Genomic DNA, 21,957 nt, shown 5'->3' with positions numbered 1-21,957 from the left:
TGCATGCATGCATGCACTCACTTTCAAAAAGTATTTTATGAAGAATACAAACTTCAAATCCCAATGATTTATTCATTTACTCTTTGGAAGCAAAGAAATTAGTCTTCCCCCTTAGCCTGGGAGCTTCTGTAATGAAGTTAGTATGTTTTAAATCACCTCCATAGTCATTTTATTTAAAATGTTTGTTGAATAAATCCAAAATCAATTCATAATGTCGTGCCCTGGAAAATGAAGGAAACTCCATAAGCAAGAGGTCAACGCCCCTTGCACACTAATCTTACTTATTCTCACTCACTCTCCCAAGGTCCCAGCCGGATCCGGGGCGTGGCGAAGGCGCGCTGGGCGGTAACCACGGGGTGCTGGGGGCGAGTCGCCGCAGCCTCGCTCCGCCCCTTGCGCGCTTACTCCCGTAGCCGGCTCCGCTGGTGAGGAGAGGGGGCGTCGTCTCGAGGCCTCCTCAGTTCTTGAGCCGAGGCGAAGGCATGTTCCCTGCTCAGGAGGAAGCCGACAGGACGGTGTTTGTGGGAAATTTAGAGGCCCGAGTGCGGGAAGAGATTCTTTACGAGCTGTTCCTTCAGGTACTGTCGGCTGAGAAGGGGTGGCTGAGGGGCGGGGCGCGTCGAGCCGGAAGCGCAGCCAGAGGGGCGGGCCGCACCTGAACCATCCGGAGCCCGGCCCTCTTCCCGCCCCATCCTGTGCCTTGGTTTTAATTTAGTTCCGCTTTGGCGCACCTGTCACCAGGTGAGCAACTGGGTAGTGAAGTGACAGAGTGCGCCCCTTCCCCATCCGTTCCGCATCCCATCCCCACTGCAGAGTCCTGGGGTGAGCAGTGACTGGGCTCCCTTCAACCCCCAGCCCTGAGTAAGGGCTTTTCAGAGGCTGCCTGGGCCTTGGGTGTGTTCAGGCAAAATACAAAACAGCCCTGTCACTGTCTTGCTTCAGGTAATAAGCACCTCACGCCTTACATCCCGCGAAATGAGAGGAATATATTTTAACATGTTTCCATATACATTACTTTTTCCCCCCAAGCCCTTTTACACGGCAAGTATTTTTACTCCAGAATGATAAATGAGATTTGAAATGATTTGGGCAGCCAAATCACGACTGTGACCAATTGATTTCCTGGCCAGTTCCCTTTATTTAATACCAAGAGGATCTTATGAAAACTTTTCCAGACCTGGTACCTCCAGGATTAAAACTCCTGTCTCCTGTAAACACTCACCTACTGTATACACATAGGTCTCACTTGCTAAAGAGATGTCTTCATTCAGCCATTCATTTAACCATTTAATGATCCACAATTATATGACAGACAGGAAGGTGCTGGACATACTAATTTAAGAGACAGCCCTTGGTCTTCCTAAAAGGAGAAATTTCAAATTAATTACCATGATTTAAGATAATCTGCAAAAAAGAGGGACACATAGTATAGAAAAGTTGTTTAGAGTGTGAATTCTGATGTCAGCAATGTGACTTTGGCCAAGTAAATGAATAGCTCAGTGCCCAGTTTCCTCAAATGTCAATGGGAGTAATAGTATCCACAATATGATGTGGTGTGAAGATTGAATAAACGAATCCAGATAAAACAAAACTGAACCTGGCCCTTACTAAGTGTTTGCTGCTGCTGCCACTACTAATGTCACTACTATTACTATCAATAATACTACTGGTACTAACATCAAGAGAAATCAAGAGTGACTTCCTCCTATCAGAATAAGGGCAAGTTCAAAGGGAGCAATAGCAAAACTAAATATCAAAGGCTAAGTATGAGTACGGGAGGTGAAAGGCGTTCTTTATGTAGTTTCTGAAAGGCTCTACCTTCATCTCTGAACTAAAGCACCCCTCTGTTAATTACAGATACAATTTGATATAATTTCCTCCAGGAACTCAGTTTCCTTTCCTGGACATAAAACATTTTTATTATTTGAAAAATATTGTTGATTTTAAGGCTTTTATTCTTATTCTTCTAACTTGCCATCGTTTTTAAACTCATCCTTTTTAATCTACTCTAATACTTGTCTTGTCCTATGGTTATTTTTTCTCCAGGTATTACTTGAAACTTATCATTTTAACTTAAAAAAAGGGAGGGGGGAAGGAAGGTAGGGAGAGAGGGAGGAAGGGAGGGAAGGAGGGGGAGAGAGAGAGAAAGAAAGAAAACTTACTGTTCTTTTTCTCCAGGAGGCTTCTTTCATGTTGAGCCAACAAAAAAGGAGCAGACGGGACTGATGAGGGGAATGGGATAGGCATGAAGGCCCCCATGCACATATATTATCTCTAGTCAGTAGGGACTGGATCTATATCAGTTGTATGTGGATCTACAAGATAGATAGGTAGATCTCATTGTTTATAATTTCTCCCTAAACAAAATATTCATCTCTTTTAACAGTTCAGACAACCAAGCATACGTTTGTATTTTTACCTAAGCCCTTCTGTATTCTAGAAGAATTTGCTAAAGTGAGATATCTTTTAGGAAGACTTCAACCCAGCAGAAGTTAGCAGATCTTGACAACTGGCCACACTGTTTATGTGTTTCATTCTGTTTTAAAGAGACTAAAAAGTTTTGATGTGATTATTGCTACCAGCAAGCCTTCTTGTTGGACTTTATCTTTAAAAATGCACGGGCATAGTTTTGAATTTGTGAAACTCAAAGCATGTAAGCACATTCTGTCCGTTTGCGATTTCATATATTTAATATCAGCAGTGGAAAAGTACTGATTAAACTTGATTTATTTTATTACTATATATAGTTATCCTTTTTACTGGTTTCTTTCAAATTTCTGATTATCCTTGGAAGAGTGGAAATCAGTTTCAATATCTTTGTACTTTTAACCAAGAAATACTGAAGTAGAGATTCCAAGGGGAAAGATAATGAATTCAGTTTCAAATATGTTGAGTTTGAAACAGAATCACATGGAGGTCTCTAGGAGACTGTCTCCATGAATGAGGCATGAGTGGGAAAAATAGATTTGTTGATGCAGTGGCTCTTGAAGACAGAAGGGAGGATGAGCTACTCTCTGGGAAAGTAGAGAATTAAAAAAGATTGAATCTTAAAATACAGCATCATTTTGAAGATGATAATTAACATTTTTCTTTAGACTAAAAACAATTTCTTAATATACTTATCGAACTCAACAGAGATCAGTAATCAATCATTAAAGTGCAATGGAAAACTATGAGCCGTTCACCATTAACTCTTAGCTATTGTGAGTCTTGGTGAGCACTAACTCAAATCACTATCATGGTGGAGAGGTAATATTCTTTTGGTTGTAATTAACACATTTTACAATAGTTGGCTCTGCTTTTTTACTCTGTATTGTTAATTATAGGTTTTATTATCAATAAAATCTGAATATTTTCAATTTATTTTATTCTATTTTAATAATACACCATGGAGTAATATTCTCCTGTTGTTGGATTTAGAGCCTTCCTCATTTTTCATCCTTATAAATAATGCACCTACCTAAAAGTGTTAAACATATTAAAACATTTTTCCCTTTGGGAATATTTACCAAATGGGATTACCAGATCAAAATACAGTTTCTATATAGATCAAAAATTTAGTTTCTCCTGTGAAAATGTTTAATCTTGTCAGAAGAAATTAGGCTTTGATGTAATGTTACCGGTTTCTTTATGATAAGTCAAAGAACATTGGGTTTGTCATTTCACTTATTTTTGAGTTATACACTGCTAATATGTGTGGAGACAAAGTAGTATTTTAACCTTAGATTTAAATGCACTCTAAATTGTTTTGTTAGGCCTAACATAAAGGTAACATATCTTTCCTTTTAAGATTTGGAACTATTACCTAAAATTTCCTGATCTTAACACCATAAATGTTTTTTTAATGAGCCAGAAAAATGCCAAGAAAGTGTAAGTATGATATTTATTGTTAGGGAAATACATTATTAACAGAGCTACATAAAGCTGTTATTGCTAACAGATTTTTTTTTTTTAGTCTAAAGTTGAGTATACTTGATTTTCTCAGTGTAAAAAAAATCTTTAGATTTATGAGAAAATAATTTTTAAGTTTCTTACAGGCTGGGCCATTAACCAAAGTGACTATCTGCAAAGACAGAGAAGGAAAGCCGAAGTCTTTTGGTTTTGTCTGCTTTAAACACCCAGAATCGGTGTCTTATGCCATAGCTTTGCTGAATGGAATTCGTTTATATGGAAGACCAATTAATGTGCAGTATCGATTTGGTAGGTTTTGTCACTGATGAATCTTCCAAGTGTGTTTTGTTGGTGGTGCTGTTCCCAGAGGTGTAAACATTTTTATTTTCTATATTATAGCCTAAGACCAAAAGAGTGCCCCTGTAGTCTCTTAAAATTTCTCAGAACACATTCATAATGTTATGCAATTAGTTAATATTACCAATTAGGTTGCCAACTCTATAGCATCTTTTCTGTATTAAAATTTTAAATGTTCTATTTTAATGTCAGCCAGCAAATAGCTATGATAGTTGCTATTGGCTGTTAAGAATTAAACAAATCTAAATGAACTGGGGACACACAACTCCAGCTTCTATATAGCAAGGCTATTTGCTGATCTTCTTGTCAATGGTATCAAATATCTACTATTTGGAGGATAGGGTGGGTGCCTAGTCCTTCTCCTGGTGTTACCGTGCTATACATATCACCCTGGATCTGAGTCCCTGTAAAAGCAGCTGGCCAAAGGCTGACCCTTAATGGAAGAAAGCTTCCTGACATGAACGGCCTCAAACGCCTTCTCCTGCTACATGTCAAGAACTGATCATCTTTGATTAGATGCCCAGAGAACATTGTACTATTGCTCTAGCCCTTTCATAGTTTGAGGGACTGATAGAGGCAATGCTTATGCTTTTGCTGCCATGTTTGCAATGCTTATGTTGCCTACTTCCCCTAATGATTCAGGTTTATTGATGTATCTCTTGTTTGTTTGGTTTTTATTCTTCTTGCTATACTAAAAAAAATAAATAAGAATAAGGAAACAATGCCTTGTTGCAAAGGAAAAGCATAACTTTGCATTTCATTTTGTTTTGTTTTTGCAAAGATAATTAATTGGTTGCATCATGCTCTCATGTACTGTCCCGTTAACTCATACTGACTGGTAAAACGGGCCAGGCCATATCATGTTCTGACACATCCCCAGCCAGCTGCTCATTATCCTCTGTCAGGTTGCATTCACTTTTGTCAGTACAGTTTAGAGAACTCATGCCTTCTACGCAGGAGGCAAATAACACTGATTATTTGACATTTTTAGTTTCCAGGTGTGTATTTGACATTTTTAGTTTCCAGGTGTGTAGAACCAAATAGCGTCACCTGTCTTATATGGCCCCATGTCAACATAATTATTTTCTACCCCCATTGCTTTGGACAAAGCTTGGTTATAATTTAGCCATTTATAGTGATGTAAACAACCTATAAATATTACTTGGGAGATCAAAGATATATTCATGTATCTTATATGGAATTTTTTTAAATGGTTTAATGTGAGAACTCCAAAAACTTGTAACATGAAGTAATCTGTTATTCTGTTTCTTTTAAAGGGAGCTCTCGCTCTTGTGATCCAGCTAACCAAAGTTTTGAGAGCTGTGTCAAGATAAATTCACACAGCTACAGGTAATTAAAAATATTTTTTTCACAAAGGTAAAGCAAATAAATATGGTCTCACGCCAGGAAGGGTTCTTATATATTCTGGACTACTGTAAAACCTTACTCTTTAGGCATAGGATAATATTAAGGAATTCATTTTTCCTGAAAACATGAAAAGTGACAGAAAATATTTTCATTTAAAGTTTAGTCAATATTTTCTGCAGTAGGTGGGAGAGATATATATTTGTGGCATTCTTTATAGGTTACTGTGTACTTTTCATAACTGTTAAATCACTTAAGCATCCAGAGTCTCATTGCGGTAGATCACAGAGTCACTATTATCCATATTTTATACTTGAATAAACATAGAGATGCAAAAGTTAACTAATTGCCAAGGGCACAAAGATGAAAAAGTGATAGTTGCTAGGCTTAAAATTAAGCCTTCTGACATTAAGCCACTCTACTGTTTATGTTACTATTTTTAAAAACTTCTCTATGGTAATTTTCAAAATATTCTCAAGTTTTGTGTAGGCTGATTTCTCAATGCAATGGTAGCCTGCAAGGACACTCTCAGTTCAGCTATCCCAAAGGTCATGGAACAGAAAGTCTCCCAAACCAAATAAGATGCTCAAATAACACCATTTAGTAAAACAATTTAAAAGATGCAGTCAAAAGCAAAAGGAAAGATACTGGATAGTGAAAAGCAAAAGGAAAGATACTGGATAGTTAGCATAAATGGGTGAAAGGAGCATACTAGCTGAGTTCTGATTACACTAGTATTCATATGCCCTGTTTCTCTCTGTGCTGCATCAACCTTTCCCACTGATAGTGTGGTCATGAACCCTAGAGTTGAGGTTTGAGTAACGAATTCCATTCAGATAGAAAGTTCCCGGAGCTAGTTTCACTCACTTGCTCTCTCAAAAAGACATAGGGGTGGGCTTCCCTGGTGGCGCAGTGGTTGAGAGTCCGCCTGCCAATGCAGGGGACACGAGTTCGTGCTCCGGTCCAGGAAGATCCCACATGCCGCGGAGCGGCTAGGCCCGTGAGCCATGGCGGCTGAGCCTGCGCGTCCAGAGCCTGTGCTCCGCAACGGGAGAGGCCACAACAGTGAGAGGCCTGCGTACCGCAAAAAAAAAAAAAAAAAAAAAAGACATAGGGGCAAATACACCTGGCTACAGAAGGAGCTAGATGCTCACAGGTTCTATCTGAGTTTCTTAGGCAGAACAAAAACAAGAAAAGCAGCAAAACTGTTAGCCCATAGGTGCCATGATAAGGACTAGGTATTTCCTTCCCTTTCTTTCTATGAGTAACAATCTTATTCCATCATATTTTCTATCGGATCTATCTGTGGCATCTCTTAAAACATACTAAGTTATTTATTATGCATATTTAATATGTATTATGAATTCTGCCTGTGTCTCCCAAGCCACTTGCTTATTCTGTTTCTAACACAGTTTCATTGCTATCTCATAAACTCGTTTTAGCTGAGTTCTGACTACACTAATATTCGTAGACCCTGTTTCTCTGCTGCATCAGCTGCATCAGTGTAGCTTACTTAAAGGCTACCCTAAGCATTTCTTGTGAGTTTCATCCATCCCTGTTTTTTTCTTGTTTTCTGTAGCAGAACTGAGTATTCTCCAGTAGGCTAACAACAGCTGAACCTCCCATGCCTGCTAACTATATCAGCCCTCCTAGGCATGGAAGAGTGGCCTCTTAGAACTCACGATTTCCCAGTCTTATCTTTAGGAGAAGTACTGCACTCCAAGTGTAACGCAGTGTGCTCCATGTCTTCATTCTCCCCAACATTTCTTTATCAGTGAAATAAAGACAAAATAGGTACTGAAACCAGACTGCCTGAATTTGAATCCTGCCTCTGTCACTTTATTAACCTTGGACAGATTATCACACTGTACCCCATCTCTAAAATGAGGATAGTACCTCAGAAGGTTATTGTGAGAATTAAATTTTATAATAAATTCAAGGTATTTAAAATACTGAGCACATGGCAAGTATCCAGTAAATACTTTCAGCGAATGTGAGCAAAAAGAGGTAGTGATTCACTTCCTTCATACGAGAGGAACTATGGACTCATGAATTGAGCCATTTATGTAATATAAAAGCTTCCCCTCTTCTGCTAGTGGGAAAAGATACCTCTTTTTTCTCAGGAGTTTGGAAAAAAGCTATTGCTAGGTTTGGGACAGAAGAAGAAAGACTAGATAAACAGCTAGAAGATGGGAGTAACTCGCATTCTCTACTTACGTTTGATGTACTTTTAATCATCACAAATTCTAGGGTAGAAGATCAGAAATATGTGTATATTCCATAATACTCCACTTCACTGGTTGTACCTTATTCTTCTAGTATGTGCTGCATTATAAAGGAAGAATGGGAAAAGGTTATCATGTTCTAGAAGTGTTGTGCAGAGAAAAATGGTGCACTTGTTATACCCTATAGTCTTTCTTGGAAATGGGTTTTTGTGCTTGTTATTACCTCTTAGGCAATAAATAGTTCTGTTTTTAATAAATAGTTCCTGTATTAGCATGCTAAGGCTACCATAAAAAGTACTGCAAACAGAGTGCTTAAACACAGAAATGAATTCTCTCAGAGTTCTGAAGCCTCAAAGTCCAAGATCAAGGTGTCTGCTAGATTTTTTTTTTTTTTTAGTTTCTGCTTTATAACAAAGTGAATCAGTCATACATATACATCTGTTCCCACATCCCTTCCCTCTTGCGTCTCTCTCCCTCCCACCCTCCCTATCCCACCCCTCCAGGCAGTCACAAAGCACCGAGCTGATCTCCCTGTGCTATGCGGCTGCTTCCCACTATCTACCTACCTTACGTTTGGTACTGTATATATGTCCATGTCCATGTCACAGCTTACCCTTCACCCTCGCCATATCCTCAAGTCCATTCTCAAGTAGGTCTGTGTCTTTATTCCTGTTTTACCCCTAGGTTCTTCATGACATTTTTTTTCTTAAATTCCATATATATGTGTTAGCATATGGTATTTGTCTTTCTCTTTCTGACTTACTTCATTCTGTATGACAGACTCTAGGTCTATCCACCTCATTACAAATAGCTCAGTTTCGTTTCTTTTTATGGCTGAGTAATATTCCATTGTATATATGTGCCACATCTTCTTTATCCATTCATCCGATGATGGACACTTAGATTGTTTCCATCTCCGGGCTATTGTGAATAGAGCTGCAATGAACATTTTGGTACATGTCTCTTTTTGAATTATGGTTTTCTCAGGGTATGTGCCTAGTAGTGGGATTGCAGGGTCATATGGTAGTTCTATTTTTAGTTTTTTAAGGAACCTCCATACCGTTCTCCATAGTGGCTGTACCAATTCACATTCCCACCAGCAGTGCAAGAGTGTTCCCTTTTCTCCACACCCTCTCCAGCATTTATTGTTTCTAGATTTTTTGATGATGGCCATTCTGACTGGTGTGAGATGATATCTCATTGTACTTTTGATTTGCATTTCTCTAATGATTAATGATGTTGAGCATTCTTTCATGTGTTTGTTGGCAGTCTGTATATCTTCTTTGAAGAAATGTCTCTTTAGGTCTTCTGCCCATTTTTGGATGGGGTTGTTTGTTTTTTTGATATTGAGCTGCATGAGCTGTTTATAAATTTTGGAGATTAATCCTTTGTCAGTTGCTTCATTTGCAAATATTTTCTCCCATTCTGAGGGTTGTCTTTTGGTCTTTTTATGGTTTCCTTTGCTGTGCAAAAGCTTTGAAGTTTCATTAGGTCCCATTTGTTTATCTTTCTTTTTATTTCCATTTCTCTAGGAGGTGGGTCCAAAAGGATCTTGCTGTGATTTATGTCATAGAGTGTTCTGCCTATGTTTTCCTCTAAGAGTTTGATAGTGTCTGGCCTTACATTTAGGTCTTTAATCCATTTTGAGCTTATTTTTGTGTGTGGTGTTAGGGAATGATCTAATCTCATACTTTTACATGTCCCTGTCCAGTCTTCCCAGCACCACTTATTGAAGAGGCTGTCCTTTCTCCACTGTACATTCCTGCCTGCTTTATCAAAGATAAGTTGACCATATATGTGTGGGTTTATCTCTGGGCTTTCTATCCTGTTCCATTGATCTATCTTTCTGTTTTTGTGCCAGTACCACACTTGTCTTGATTACTGTAGCTTTGCAGTAGAGCCTGAAGTCAGGGAGCCTGATTCCCCCAGCTCCGTTTTTCGTTCTCAAGATTGCTTTGGCTATTCGGGGTCTTTTGTTTTTCAAAAGAAATTTTGAAATTTTTTGTTCTCGTTCTGTGAAAAATGCCAGTGGTAGTTTGATAGGGATTGAATTGAATCTGTAGATTGCTTTGGGTAGTAGAGTCATTTTCACAATATTGATTCTTCCAATCCAGGAATATGGTATATCTCTCCATCTATTTGTATCATCTTTAATTTCTTTCATCAGTGTCTTATAATTTTCTGCATACAGGTCTTTTGTCTCCTTAGGTAGGTTTATTCCTAGATACTTTATTCTTTTTGTTGCAATGGTAAATGGGAGTGTTTTCTTGATTTCACTTTCAGATTTTTCATCATTAGTGTACAGGAATGCCAGAGATTTCTGTGCATTAATTTTGTATCCTGCTACTTTACCGAATTCATTAATTAGCTCTAGTAGTTTTCTGGCAGCATCTTTAGGATTCTCTATGTGTAGTATCATGTCATCTGCAAACAGTGACAGCTTTACTTCTTCTTTTCCAATTTGGATTCCTTTTATTTCCTTTTCTTCTCTGATTGCTGTGGCTAAAACTTGCAAAACTATGTTGAGTAAGAGTGGTGAGAGTGGGCAGCCTTGTCTTGTTCCTGATCTTAGTGGAAATGGTTTCATTTTTTCACCATTGAGGACGATGTTGGCTGTGGGTTTGTCATATATGGCCTTTATTATGTTGAGGAAAGTTCCCTCTATGCCTACTTTCTGCAGGGTTTTTATCATAAATGGGTGTTGAATTTTGTCGAAAGCTTTCTCTGCATCTATTGAGATGATCATATGGTTTTTCTCCTTCAATTTGTTAATATGGTGTATCACATTGATTGATTTGCATATATTGAAGAATCCTTGCATTCCTGGAATAAGCCCCACTTGATCATGGTGTATGATCCTTTTAATGGGCTGTTGCATTCTGTTTGCTAGTATTTTGTTGAGGATTTTTGCATCTATGTTCATCAGTGATATTGGCCTGTAGTTTTCTTTCTTTGTGACATCCTTGCCTGGTTTTGGTATCAAGGTGATGGTGGCCTCGTAGAATGAGTTTGGGAGTGCTCCTCCCTCTGCTATATTTTGGAAGAGTTTGAGAAGGATAGGTGTTAGCTCTTCTCTAAATGTTTCATAGAATTCGCCTGTGAAGCCATCTGGTCCTGGGCTTTTGTTTGTTGGAAGATTTTTTATCACAGTTTCAATTTCAGTGCTTGTGATTCGTCTGTTTATATTTTCTTCCTGGTTCAGTCTCGGAAAGTTGTGCTTTTCTAAGAATTTGTCCATTTCTTCCAGGTTGTCCATTTTATTGGCATAGAGTTGCTTGTAGTAATCTCTCATGATCTTTTGTATTTCTGCAGTGTCAGTTGTTACTTCTCCTTTTTCATTTCTAATTCTATTGATTTGAGTCTTCTCTCTTTTTTTCTTGATGAGTCTGGCTAATGGTTAATCAATTTTGTTTATCGTCACAAAGAACCAGCTTTTAGTTTTATTGATCTTTGCTATCGTTTCCTTCATTTCTTTTTCATTTATTTCTGATCTGATCTTTATGTTTTCTTTCCTTCTGCTAACTTTGGGGTTTTTTTGTTCTTCTTTCTCTAATTGCTTTAGGTACAGGGTCAGGTTGTTTACTCGAGCTGTTTCCTGTTTCTTAAGGTGGGATTGTATTGCTATAAACTTCCCCTTAGAACTGCTTTTGCTGTGTCCCATAGGTTTTGCGTAGTCGTGTCTCCATTGTCATTTTTTTATTTCCTCTTTGATTTCTTCAGTGATCACTTCATTATTAACTAGTGTATTGTGTATCCTCCATGTGTTTGTAGTTTTTACAGATCTTTTCCTATAATTGATGTCTAGTCTCATAGCATTGTGGTCAGAAAAGATACTTGATATGATTTCAATTTTCTTAAATTTACCAAGGCTTGATTTGTGACCCAAGATATGATCTATCCTGGAGAATGTTCCATGAGCACTTGAGAAAAATGTGTATTCTATTGTTTTTGGATGGAATGTCCTGTAAGTATCAATTAAGTCCATCTTGTTTAATGTATCATTTAAAGCTTGTGTTTCCTTATTTATTTTCATTTTGGATGATCTGTCCATTGGTGAAAGTGGGGTGTTAAAGTCCCCTACTATGAGTGTGTTACTGTCGATTTCTCCTTTTATGGCTGTTAGTATTTGCCTTATGTATTGAGGTGCTCCCATGTTGGGTGGATAAATATTTACAATTGTTATATCTTCTTCTTGGATCGATCCCTTGATCATTATGTAGTGTCCTTCTTTGTCTCTTCTAGTAGTCTTTATTTTAAAGTCTATTTTGCCTGATATAAGAATTGCTACTCCAGCTTTCTTTTGGTTTCCATTTGCATGGAATATCTTTTTCCATCCCCTTACTTTCAATCTGTATGTGTCTCTAGGTCTGAAGTGGGTCTCTTGTAGACAGCATATATATGGGTCTTGTTTTTGTATCCATTCAGCCAATCTGTGTCTTTTGGTGGGAGCATTTAGTCCATTTACATTTAAGATAATTATCGATATGTATGTTCCTATTCCCATTTCCTTAATTGTTTTGAGTTCGTTATTGTAGGTCTTTTCCTTCTGTTGTGTTTCTTGCCTAGAGAAGTTCCTTTAGCATTTGTTGTAAAGCTGGTTTGGTGGTGCTGAACTCTCTCAGCTTTTGCTTGTCTGTAAACGTTTTAATTTCTCCATCAAATCTGAATGAGATCCTTGCTGGGTAGAGTAATCTTGGTTGCAGGTTTTTCTCCTTAATCACTTTAAATATGTCCTGCCATTCCCTTCTGGCTTGTAGAGTTTCTGCTGAGAGATCAGCTGTTAACCTGATGGGGATTCCCTGTGTGTTATTTGTTGTTTTTCCCTTGCTGCTTTTAATATGATTTCTTTGTGTTTAATTTTTGACAGTTTGATTAATATGTGTCTTGGCATATTTCTCCTTGGATTTATTCTGTATGGGACTCTCTGTGCCTCCTGGACTTGATTAACTATTTCCTTTCCCATAATCAGGAAGTTTTCAACTATAATCTCTTCAAATATTTTCTCAGTCCCTTTCTTTTTCTCTTCTTCTTCTGGAACCCCTATAATTCGAATGTTGGTGCATTTAATGTTGTCCCAGAGGTCTCTGAGACTGTCCTCTGTTCTTTTCATTCTTTTTTGTTTATTCTGCTCTGCAGCAGTTATTTCCACTATTTTATCTTCCATGTCACTTTTCTGTTCTTCTGCCTCAGTTATTCCGCTATTGATCCCATCTAGAGTATTTTTTATTTCATGTATTGTGTTTATAATCGATGCCTGATTCATCTTTAGTTCTTCTACGTCCTTGTTAACTGTTTCTTGCATTTTGTCTATTCTATTTCCAAGATTTTGGATCATCTTTACTATGATTATTCTGAATTGTTTTTCAGGTAGAATGCCTATTACCTCTTCATTTGTTAGGTCTGGTGGGTTTTTATCTTGCTCCTTCACCTGCTGTGTGTTTTTCTGTCTTCTCATTTTGCTTATCTTACTGTGTTTTGGGTCTCCTTTTTGCAGGCTGCAGATTCGTAGTTCCCGTTGTTTTTGGTGTCTGTCCCCAGTGGCTAACGTTGTTTCAGTGGGTTGTGTAGGCCTTCTGGTGGAGGGGACTAGTGCCTGTGTTCTGGTGGATGAGGCTCGATCTTGTCTTTCTGGTGGAGAGGTCCACGTCTAGTAGTGTGTTTTGGAGTGCCTGTGACCTTATTATGTTTTTAGGCAGCCTCTCTGCTAACGGGTGGGGTTGTGTTCCTGTCTTGCTAGTTGTTTGGCATAGGACGACCAGCACTGTAGCTTGCTGGTCGTTGAGTGAAGCTGGGTGCTGGTGTTGAGATGGAGATCTCTGGGAGATTTTCGCTGCTTGATATTATGTGGAGCTGGGAGGTGTCTTGTGGACCCATGTCGTGAAGTTGGGTCTCCCACTTCAGAGGCACAGCACTGACTCCTGGCTGCAGCACCAAGAGCCTTTCATCTACCCAGCTCAGAACAAAAGGGAGAAAAAGTAGAAAGAAAAAATTAGTAGAAGAAAGAAAGAGAGAAAGAAAGAAGGAAAGAAAGGAAGAAAGAAAGAAAGGAGGGAGGGAGGAAGGAAAGAAAGAAAGGGAGAAACAGAGGGAGGGAGGAAGGAAAGAAATAAAGAGAGAAAGACAGGAAGGAGGGAGGAAGGAAAGAAAGAAAGGGGGGAGGGAGGGAGGAAGGGGAGGGAGGAAAAAGAGAAAGAGAGAAGATAATTTAAAATAGAATAAAGTATGATAAAATATAGTAGCGTTAGTAAAATAAAAAAGTAATTATTAAAAAAAGTTAAAAGAAAAAACACACGGATAGAACCCTGGGACAAATGGTGGAAGCAAAGCTATACAGAGAAAATCTCACACAGAAGCATACACATACACATTCACAAAAAAAGAACAAGGGGAAAAAAATCGTAAATCTTGCTCTCAAAGTCCACCTCCTCAATTTGGGATAATTCGTTGTAAAAAGAGGAAAAGGGGAAAAAATCTTAAATCTTGTTCTCAAAGTCCACCTCCTCAATTTGGGATGATTCGTTGTCTATTCATGTATTCCACAGATGCAGGGTACATCAAGTTGATTGTGGAGCTTTAATCCGCTGCTTCTGAGGCTGCAAAGAGAGATTTCCCTGTCTCTTCTTTGTTCTCACAGCTCCCGGGTCTCAGCTTTGGATATGGCCCCGCCTCTCCGTGTAGGTCGCCGGAGGGCGTCTGTTGTTCGCTCAAACAGGACGGGTTTAAAGGAGCCGCTGATTCGGGGGCTCTGGCTCACTCAGGCCGAGGGGAGGGAGGGGCATAGAGTGCGGGGCGAGCCTGCGGCGGCAGAGGCCGGCATGACGTTGCACCAGCCCGAGGCGCTCCATTCGCTTTCCCGGGGAAGCCGTCCCTGGATCCCGGGACCCCGGCAGTGGCGGGCTGCACAGGCTCCCCGGAAAGGGGCCGTGGACAGTGACCTGCGCTCGCACACAGGCCTCTTGGTGGCAGCAGCAGCAGCCCCAGCGTCCCACGCCCGTCTCCGGGGTCCGCGCCTTTAGCCGCGGTTCGCGCCCGTCTCTGGAGCTCCTTTAAGCAGCGCTCTTAATCCCCTCTCCTCGCGCACCAGGAAAGAAAGAGGGAAGAAAAAGTCTCTTGCCTCTTCGGCAGCTCCAGACTTTTCCCGGACTCCCTCCAGGCTAGCCGTGGTGCACTAACCCCTTCAGGCTCTCTTCCCGCCGCCAGCCCCAGTCCTCTCCCTGCGCTCCCACTGAAACCCGATACCCGAGCCTCAGCTCCCTGCCCCGCCTTCCCCGGCGGCCGAGCAGACAAGCCTCTCGGGTTGGTGAGTGCCTGAGTGCACCGATCCTCTGTGCGGGAATCTCTCCGCTTTGCCCTCTGCACCCCTGTTGCTCCGCTCTCCTCCGCTACTTTGAAGCTTCCCCCTCCGCCACCCGCAGTCTCCACCCACGAAGGGGCTTCCTAGTGTGTGGAAACCATTCCTCCTTCACGGCTCCCTCCCACTGGTGCAGGTCCCGTCCCTATCCTTTTGTCTCTGTTTATTCTTTTTTTCTTTTGCCCTACCCAGGTATGTGGGGAGTTTCTTGCCTTTTGGGGGGTCTGACGTCTTCTGTCAGCGTTCAGTAAGTGTTCTGTAGGAGTTGTTCCACGTGTAGATGAATTTCTGATGCATCTGTGGGGAGGAAGGTGATCTCTGCGTCTTACTCTTCCGCCATCTTCCGGATGCCCCCTAGATTTCTTTATGAGGGCTGTGAGAAAGTCTGTTCTGTTCCTCTCTCATAGCTTCTCCCGGTTTGTTGGCAATCTTTGATATTCCTTGGCTTGTACAAGCATCACCTGGCTCTCTGCCTTCATCTTCATATGGTGTTCTCCCTGTGTGCATCCGTCTCCAAATTTCCCCTTTTGATTATAATAAGTAAGGGTACCTGTTTAGCCCATCCTACTCCAGTATGACCTCCTCTTAGCTAATTACATCTGCAACAATGCTATTTCCAAATAAGGTCACATTCTGAAGTATTCGGGGTTAGGACTTCAACATATAAATTTTGAGTTGACATGGTTCAACTCACAGCTCTTCCCAATTTACATGTGATTCCTCTGTGGAGACAACTGTGCATGCCCTGAGATTCACATAGGAAAGATAATGGTTTTAGAAAGTCTACAGCTGTTTTCATAACGGTGCTAATCTCACCACCTGTGTTACTGGGTTGTATCTTCCCCACTCTATAACTTCATTGCACTTTTTATCTCTTTTTTTAATCACTTACCCCACACACGTGTTCCAATCTCCTTGAACTCTACCTCCAAGTCATGCTGTTATATTTTTCCCCTTCCTCTCACTGAAAAATTATCTTTCTCATCCTTACCTCCTATTCACTTCTTAACCCCATTGTTATGTGGAAGTTGTTCTTTTAAAGGTTATCAGGAACCTTCTGATCAACAATTGAGTAGTTTTGCTGCTTACCCAGTTTACTGTTCTGTAACACCCGACACTAATTATTTCCTTAATGAAATGCGTCTTCCACTGGCTTCTGTGATACTACTCTCACCACTTACCAATGCCTATCAATCTGACTGCTTCCTGTTGTTCTCCTGCCTTTGCCTTTGCCTCCACCTGCCTGTATTAATTTCACCCTTCCCCACAGTAAACTTCCTGTCCTAAGATTAGTAGTATTAGCATTAAAATTGTGGAATACTATGGAGCAAGTAGACTAATGACTAGCTGTAGAGTCTAGTCAGTATGCGTACCATTGGAATTTATTAGACATCTTGATAGAAGCAAATATTACATGTATAAATAAAACTTTAGGACACTACTGCCTTTAAATTAGCGATTGGTATTGTTTTAAATAGTGTGTGGAAGAAATAAGCAAATATTATGTGTTCATGTTAACATCAGCAGACCATTTAGGAAAGAACATAATTTTTGTAGTTAAACAGTGAAGATTCCTTCAAAAATAAATTGAGAAAATTTCTACCTTTCACTTTTTTTTTTGTAGAAGATTGAATGTACCCTTGGTGATTATTAAGGACTTGCTTTGCTTTCTTCATATCTAAGTGTTCTTTGTCTTTATACAACTGTAACATTGATTAACATTTTCCTGTCAGAAAGCCAAATGTGACTCTAAATATTGAGATTTCAATATGTAGTAATTAGTAAGACTTGCAGTACTGCTGTGTCACTACATTATCAGTGTTATAATGATCGTGTGTTTAAAGTTATCTTAATACAGTTCTTTTAGAGAAGCTCTTTTTTTTTTAAATTATGAAGACCTGTCTTATTATAAGAATAAAGGACATGTATGCATAGGAATTTTAACTTTGTGTTACTTCTTTTATGTCCCCCAAGAAATGAAGAAGTCATGGGCAGAACTTCCTTTCCCATGCAGTTCTCTCCAATTAATAATGCAGCTTTACCTCAGGAATATCTTTTCTTTCCGAAGATGGTAAGTTTGATATGCCTTTGGTTCAATATGTAGTATGATACAAACTATAAAGAACATGAAAACTACTTGGAACTTAAGCTGCTCAAATCTAAACCTAGAATGAAGGCAGCAGCTGCCCTGAGTTCTATGCCCCAATGGCAGTCTGCTCTAACGCAATCGTCTGAAATCCTACACATAGTACGTAAGCAAACAGCCAGTGTGTCAACAGAAAAGGGGCAGGTGCTAGTGATGATACACTGTGGTACAAGTAAAATTTGACTATAGAGTTCTCATTTAAATTGATACAGCCACTGTATAAAACAGTATGGAGACTCCTTAAAAAACTAAAAAATAGAACTACCATATGACCCAGAAATCCCACTACTGGGCATATACCCATAACCCATGTACCCCAGGGTTCATTGCAGCACTATTTACAATAGCCAGAACATAGAAACAACCTAAATGTCCATCGACAGATGTATGGATAAAGAAGATGTGGCACATATATAGAATGGAATATTACTCAGCCACAAAAGGAAATGAAATTGGGTCATTTGTAGATGTGTGGATGGACCTAGAATCTGTCATACAGAGTGAAGTAAGTCAGAAAGAGAAAAACAAATGTATATTAACGCATATATGTGGAATCTAGAAAAATGGTACAGATAATCTATTTGCAGGGCAGGAATAGAAATGCAAACGTAGAGAATGGACACAGAGGGGGAAGGAGAGGGTGGGATCAATTGGGAGATTAGGTTTGACATAAATACATGTGTAAAATAGATAGCTAGTGGGAACCTGCTGTATAGCACAGGGAGCTCAGCTCGGTGCTCTGTGATGACCTAGATGGGTGGGATGGAGGGGAAGGAAGGTCCAAGAGGGAGGGGGTGCATGTATACATATAGCTGATTCACTTCACTGTACAGCAGAAACTAACACAGCACTGTAAAGCAATTATACTCCAATTTAAAAAAGTGGAAAAAATGACTATTTTAGAAGATATGTTTTTAGAATCGAATAATTTCATTTAGTGAAATATTTTGGTAAAATGTAATCATCAATCACAAATATATTGCCTTTGCACATGGATATTTTTTAAAATAAATTTCTTCTTTTAACTAAAGGCAAAGATTCTCAACTGATAAACTACATTATTTCCAAAGACTCTCAAAAATACGGTTCTGGCGTAGAAATCATAATGATGGTCTATATTGTTAAAGGGGAACTTATGAAATTTTTTTCTTCTAACTCCTCATTTTATACATAATAAAATTGAGGTTCAGAAGTATTAATCAACAAGCCCAAGATTATACAACTTGTTAATAAAAGATGTGGGACTATAACACAGGTATTCTGATTCACAGAATGTGATTACTTGCGAAAATCCAACATACCTGTGAGCTTCAGATTTTTCAAATAGACATTTTCACTTTGCAAACATAAGGAAATTTGATAATTTAACTTTTAGAAAAAACTTTTCTTAGTTATAGTGAGATATTAATAAACTGCCGGTTCTTATCTAAAACTGTCAATATCTTCTTTCTGGCTTTTTTTTTTATCTTTGATGAGATGAGAAATACACACACACACACACACACACACAAGATCATGTTATCTCTATTAATATTTAATCTACTTTGAGTTAAAAACTAGTTTAAAAACAAGGAAGTGTCTATCTTAACAATTGAAAACTGCTGTACAATATGGTGGCCATCAGCCATCCATAAGGAGCTGAGTTTTAAATTTTTTTTAATTTTAATTAAAATTTAAATTTAAAAACAGACTTGATTCAGTTATTGCAAAACTTTTAAGTATGTTTGAAAGAACTTGGGTAGTATATCTACTTTTTCACCTACATTTTATGTAATCTAAATTCAGATGAAGTATTTTCAATGAAAATTTACCATCCAAATTAAATATGCTATAAAAGGCACACCAAATTTCAAAGACTTAGTATAAAAAAAGTAAAATATCTCATTAACAATTTTTATATTGGTTACTTGTTGAAATGATAATATTTTGGATATTTTGGGATAAATAAATTACCTTATTTAATTGCACCTGTTTCATTTTTATTTTCATATTGTGGCTACTAGAAGATTTAAAACTACATACATGGCTTACATTATATTTCGATAGGACAGCACTAATCTGTATTGTAGTAAGCTATACGCTACCTTGAATCTTTATGTTAACCATTTAAGGAAACTACCATATCCCTAGTATGAAAAGTCACTGTCCTTCTTATACCAGCACATGGTTTGGTTTGCTTGTAGTTATTTGTGTAATGAATGTAAACTGTTAACTCTTTTTTTTTTTTTAACTTTGTGGGCTTGTTTTGGTAGATGAATGTATGTGGGTTTTTTCCACAGCAGTGGCATGCATATAATCCAGCACTGCAGCTTCCTTACTATGAGATGACAGCACCACTTCCTAATAGCACTTCTGTGTCTTCCTCACTGAATTGTGTTCCAGATCTAGAGGCTGGACCCAGCTCTTATGAATGGGCTCACCAACAGCCAAGTGACTCTGACCTTTATCAGATGAATAAACGCAAGAGGCAAAAACAAACCAGTGATAGTGATAGTAGCACAGAAAACAATAGAGGAAATGAATATAGCCACAATTTCCGAAAGTGTAAGAAAAAAAGATACTAGTATTTACATTCTAATGAAATGTATCTACACTGGTCTTCATTCTCTTAAAAGAGAAGAAAACTCTGTATTCCACTAAATGACCAATTCCATGGCTTTCTTGTCTTCTTTGAAATACATAATAATATGACCTCTGATTTGCTATTCAATTTTTGTCTTGAATGACAAAAACTTAAAAATAACATAGTGTGCTTTTTGTATTTGTAGTGGTGTTGTTAACAAGAAATGAACTTTGAGTTGTAATATTTTAGTATTATAATGAACTTACGCTAAAATATTAATCAAAAGTCACTTACTGAGCACTTATGGATAAGGCACCATGCTCTGCTTGACGGTCGCCTGTAACCCTCAGCTGTAAATAGGCTGAGATAAGAAGTGGAGTGGTCAATTTTCTGAATGAAACTAGTGCAAATATTTGAGTTGCATGTTTCTCCTAAGAAGACAGAATAAGCAGAGTTTAGTTTCCTCTATTACTAATATGTAATTTTTTATGTCTAAATATGTTGTCTCTGAGCCTTATTCTCATACACGTTTATTTAATAAAATGAGGATATATCACAGTGATACCAAAGGAAAGATGATTATCACATGGCTAGTTTTTGGTCCTTTTCATATGTTGTGTATAAATAGGAATACCTGCCTTTAGTTGGCTATGTCATTATTTATTATCCACCTCTTTTGCCAACTGGGTTTGAGAGGGTGTATTCAACACATTTAAATCTTGGTAATGAACAATAAATGGAATGATATTTCATTAATGTATGATATTTAATGTTTATCATCAAATCAAGTTTCCTATTTCTGAATCATTTATTTGCAGAAGGTAATTAGACTACATGTAAAATTAATGATTTATTTGGACGAGTTTGTTAACTTTGTAGCTCATCATAAACTAGAATGATGAAAATATTTATTTATTAAAGCTAATTGAAAGGATCTCACAACTTCATTGGGGGTTAACCACCCAATTCAATAGGAAAAGACATTCTTTGATATTTCTTTTGCATGTTGCATAGCACTTTATAGGTATTTATTATTTAAAATAATAAAAATATTTTAAACAAAATGAGTAACTGAATTTAACTTTTGTTTGTAAATATACAATGCAGTAGCATTTTTTTGTTTTTGTTTTTTGTTTTTTGTGGGTTTTTTTGCGGTACGCGGGCCTCTCACTGTTGTGGCCTCTCCCGTTGTCGAGCACAGGCTCCGGACACACAGGCTCAGTGGCCATGGGTAACGGGCCCAGCTGCTCCATGGCATGTGGGATCTTCCTGGACTGGGGCACGAACCCGTGTCCCCTGCATCGGCAGGTGGACTCTCAACCACTGTGCCACCAGGGAAGCCCCAATAGCGTTTTAAATGTAAATATTAGTCTATTTCCATCTGATCAACATGAAAAACTAAATTCTTCTTGATGTAGCTTGACCTATATAACTTCATGTTACTGAATATTCAAACTAAAAAAGATGACCTTTTTTTCTTTTTAAATTCACACTTTTGCAATTTGGAATCATACCAAAGGAAAAATATCTTTCTATGTAAATAGGAAATAATATATATTTAAACACATAAACTTCACCTCAGCCTTTTCTTCAACTCTTAAACCTTACAGTTTCCCTAAGCCCCAAATTATTTCATTGTGATTGACATTATAGGGAATATATATATAAGAAATATCTTAGCAAGTAAGGGTGGCATTTTTTTTTAATTATCTTGAAATATTGTTACATGAACTAAAATCTTAGTTGCAAGTAATTCTTGCAACTCCTTCCATCACAGGCAGGAATTATCTGGATATCAACTCTACCAAGTCAACCAATTTGAACCAAGCAGAAGGCAAATTCACCTATCTACACTGGTGTATTTTGTTATTAGAAAATATAAAACTTTCCTTAAAAAGGTTAATATCATCTACAATCCTGTATGATTTTAAATTATCAATTTTCCCAATGTTATATCTTTGAGTTAAAAATTATTTAAATTATTTTCCTTCAGTATTTAAATTATCTTTCCAATTTTAATTCTCCACTCTCAAAATCTATTTATTTAAGTATATATGTA

At 38.2% G+C, this 21,957-nt stretch overlaps 1 protein-coding gene across 2 annotated transcripts; it reads left to right on the top strand.

The window, feature by feature from the left end:
* Nucleotides 1-336: 336 nt before the first annotated feature.
* On the top strand, nucleotides 337-19,899 carry RBM11 (RNA binding motif protein 11; the record flags this gene model as incomplete). Of its 2 annotated transcripts, none has more annotated exons than XM_081235864.1 (5): nucleotides 337-578; nucleotides 4,038-4,200; nucleotides 5,526-5,598; nucleotides 17,164-17,260; nucleotides 19,615-19,899. In XM_081235864.1, the coding sequence occupies exons 1-5, from the start codon at nucleotides 483-485 to the stop codon at nucleotides 19,897-19,899; spliced, it is 714 nt and encodes a 237-aa protein (XP_081091990.1). In that variant the 5' UTR covers nucleotides 337-482. The 2 variants fall into 2 exon arrangements, with proteins under 2 accessions (XP_081091990.1, XP_081091989.1); XM_081235863.1 differs by having other exon boundaries at nucleotides 19,588-19,899.
* Nucleotides 19,900-21,957: the final 2,058 nt, after the last annotated feature.

Source organism: Mesoplodon bidens (assembly GCF_964165515.1).
Source record: "Mesoplodon bidens genome assembly, chromosome: 5".
In the NCBI taxonomy this organism is placed as follows: domain Eukaryota; kingdom Metazoa; phylum Chordata; class Mammalia; order Artiodactyla; family Ziphiidae; genus Mesoplodon; species Mesoplodon bidens.
Note: the sequence above shows the minus strand (reverse complement) of the source record. Positions and strands in the feature narration are given on the sequence as shown.